The sequence below is a fragment of the Lytechinus variegatus genome, chromosome 1 (assembly GCF_018143015.1).
Source record: "Lytechinus variegatus isolate NC3 chromosome 1, Lvar_3.0, whole genome shotgun sequence".
NCBI lineage: Eukaryota > Metazoa > Echinodermata > Echinoidea > Temnopleuroida > Toxopneustidae > Lytechinus > Lytechinus variegatus.
Genome location: NC_054740.1, coordinates 74,852,765 through 74,855,562, shown reverse-complemented (window position 1 = coordinate 74,855,562; position 2,798 = coordinate 74,852,765). Strand labels below are relative to the sequence as shown.

The 2,798-nt window shown below is 38.3% G+C and overlaps 1 protein-coding gene across 1 annotated transcript; it reads right to left on the bottom strand.

The window, feature by feature from the left end:
• Window positions 1–273: 273 nt before the first annotated feature.
• On the bottom strand, window positions 274–1,872 carry LOC121431879 (leucine-rich repeats and immunoglobulin-like domains protein 2). Its single transcript, XM_041629659.1, has 2 exons — window positions 827–1,872; window positions 274–330 (listed from the first exon to the last, which is right to left on the bottom strand). Exons 1-2 carry the CDS (start codon window positions 1,853–1,855, stop codon window positions 274–276), a joined length of 1,086 nt encoding a protein of 361 aa, XP_041485593.1. The 5' UTR covers window positions 1,856–1,872.
• Window positions 1,873–2,798: the final 926 nt, after the last annotated feature.

Sequence of the window (2,798 nt, the reverse complement as noted above, 5' to 3'; positions counted from 1 at the left end):
CAGAACACAGGTACTTGCCCGACATTTCCTCTGCTACGGCACTGAAATTTAGAGACCCTTCAGCAGTGACAAATACGCGGTTTCCTGACCATGTGCTTGTAGCTGTACATAGAGTCATGCCGTTGGGTAGGGTCCAAACGATTTCGTCAAAACCTGTCACATTCAAAGGACAAGGGAGAATTAAATTGACATCATCTTCATAGGCGATTAAGAATGGATTGGGAGGCGAACACATGAGACTATCACACTCTTCTCCGTTCAGTACAGCATCATCTAGACTCCGGTTGTTGGATTCAAACCCTGATTCAAATGGAGAAACACAAGTGACTCCTGAAATAAAAACAGGAAACATATTCTGAAAAATCTGCAGATCACAATCGCATTTCAACGGGTTTCCAGAGGTATCAACATGTAGATGAGGGTGTATAGGAGGCAGTTCTTCCATCTTGATGAGACTTACGTTGTTTTCACTTAAGTCTAAGAAATCTATCGTATAGGATGGCGGAAAAGCCCCATTTTCTATAAGCACAATTTCGTTGTGATTGAGAAAAACATTGGCTAGTTTTGTCAGGTATGAAAAGGTTTTCTTTTGAACAACTCTGATTTGGTTCCAAGATAAATCTATAGTTTTGAGAAAAGGAAATTGTGATTTTTTCACGAGCTGTTCTGGTATCATTTTGAAAGAATTGTGCGATATATTCAATAATCGGAGTTTCCTTGAATCTATTCGGGGAATGTATTTTGTTAAGACATTCTGGCTAAAGTCAATAGATACAGTATTATCTAGCTTGAGAAGAAAAGACTTGTTCTGATTCAAGGTTCTAACCACAGAGTTGTTCCTCATGATGAGATAAGACAGAGATCTATTTAGGAGCGAAAGTTGGAATATTCCAAAGCTATTAGAGTGAGAAAAGAACAAATATTCAATTGGCAATATTTGCCTGAATGATGAAAAAACGTAACCTGCCACCGTATGGATTGGATTACCTGTAATATATAAACGACTTAGACGACGTATTGATGAGAAACAATCAGCGGGTAAAGACGTTATTTGATTCCACTGAAGGTCAAGATGGTGAAGTCTTGCGAGACCAAAGAAAGAGTATCCATTAATGGTTGATATAGAATTGCCTTCTAGCTTGAGCGTTGTCAGTGAACTTGCGAGAGAAAATTTGAAGGGTGGAATGTACGTCAGATGGTTACGAGATAAATCCAGATATAATAAGGAGGGGCCTGGATTTATTTCTTGACCAAGTGAGGATATTCTGTTCTTTCTCAAGGACAAAAATTCGACATCGGAGAGCAAGTATTTCAAAGTTTCGTTCGTTCTTTCGATTTTGTTGTTGTCGATTGTGAGCCTCCTCATCGTCGCGGGAAAACGGATGTTGCAATGGATCCGATTGTCGCTGATGATGAGAATATCCAAAGCAATGTATTGCTGAATTACATGCAGTTCACATGCCGATATGTTGTTGTCAGCTAAGTTGAGTAGCCTGATTCGATTACGTGGCAGCAGAGGGAAGGTTCCTAAACCATTTCCTACAATAGACAAAGTCTCCAACGAGGGAATTTCCCCTACATCTTCGGCAAATATATTGACTAATTGGTTATTGTCGAGGTTCAGCGATTTTAGTGAAGGTACCCCAGTAAATGATGTTAATCTGTAAAGTTGATTACCGCTCAGATCGATATGGTACAAACTGACAAATTCAAAAGCAGTTTCATCAATGTACAGTATCTTGTTATAAGATAGATCAAGGATCTGAAGTGCTGGTAAGAAGGGTAAACGAATTAATTCTCTTATCACATTTTTTTGTAGACTTAAATACTGTAAGTTGCTCATATTCATCAACATATTTTCATCTAACACATCTACAAGATTAGAACGGAAGGAAATTAACTCCGGGTTTACCAAACCACTGAGAATTAACAAATTTGAGATTCTATTGTAATCCAAAATGATATCGGTCATGTGTGTACATGACATGGGATTCTCAAAGAAGACGGATCGCAAGAAATTATTTTCAGCACGTAGCATTTCTACCTTGGAACATTCCCCGATATTGAGTCCGGTTAAACCGTTATCTGCGACATTTATGATTTCAATGGAGGGCCAGTGTGATACCTCTTGTGTCAGATTAAGACAACCTACTAAGTAATTTTCATTCAAAATATGCCCCCTAAGAGATGGTATCGGAGGAATAAATAATAAGTTAACAATGGAATTTCCAAGAAGGAGTAAAGATTCTAGGCTAGGTACGTTTATAAGAGCACCCTCAATTGCTCCAGATATGGAGTTGTAATTCAAATTGATCGTTTGTAGAGAGGGCAAATCAGAAAGAACCGGAATTGTGCGAATGTCGTTATGTCTAAGATCTAATTTAATCAAATCCCGGAGATTTCTGAATGCATGTGGATCAATGAATCTTATGCGATTGTAAGCTAATATTATATATCTTATGGCAGATAGTTCTGAGAGGGCGTTTACACGGTAAATGCCACAAGACGACATTTCTAGTTCCAGAGTGTGAGCAGGGTGGGAAAAGGAATTTGACGAAATCACAGGCGTAACCACACCAGACATGTCAAGGAATTGTACTGCATATGGTACTACATGATTTTTCTTGTAACTATGATCGAATGGATTGGAACGAATTGAAAATAGAGAATATATTGATTCATTGGAAAAGTGTGAGGGCCAACCACTTAAAAAGTTGAACGACAGATCTACATTCATGAGGTCTTTACATTGTCTAAATGAAGGGAGACGTATCAGTCTGTTTTCTCTTAAATAAAGC

What these genes read in the sequence shown, in the direction of transcription:
- LOC121431879 (XM_041629659.1), bottom strand. Translation starts at nt 1,855, where the DNA reads ATGTTGATGAATATGAGCAACTTACAGTATTTAAGTCTACAAAAAAAT. An exon ending in TCATGAGGAACAACTCTGTG is followed by an intron (nt 331 to 826) that starts GTTAGAACCTTG and finishes TTTTTATTTCAG; the next exon opens with GAGTCACTTGTGTTTCTCCA.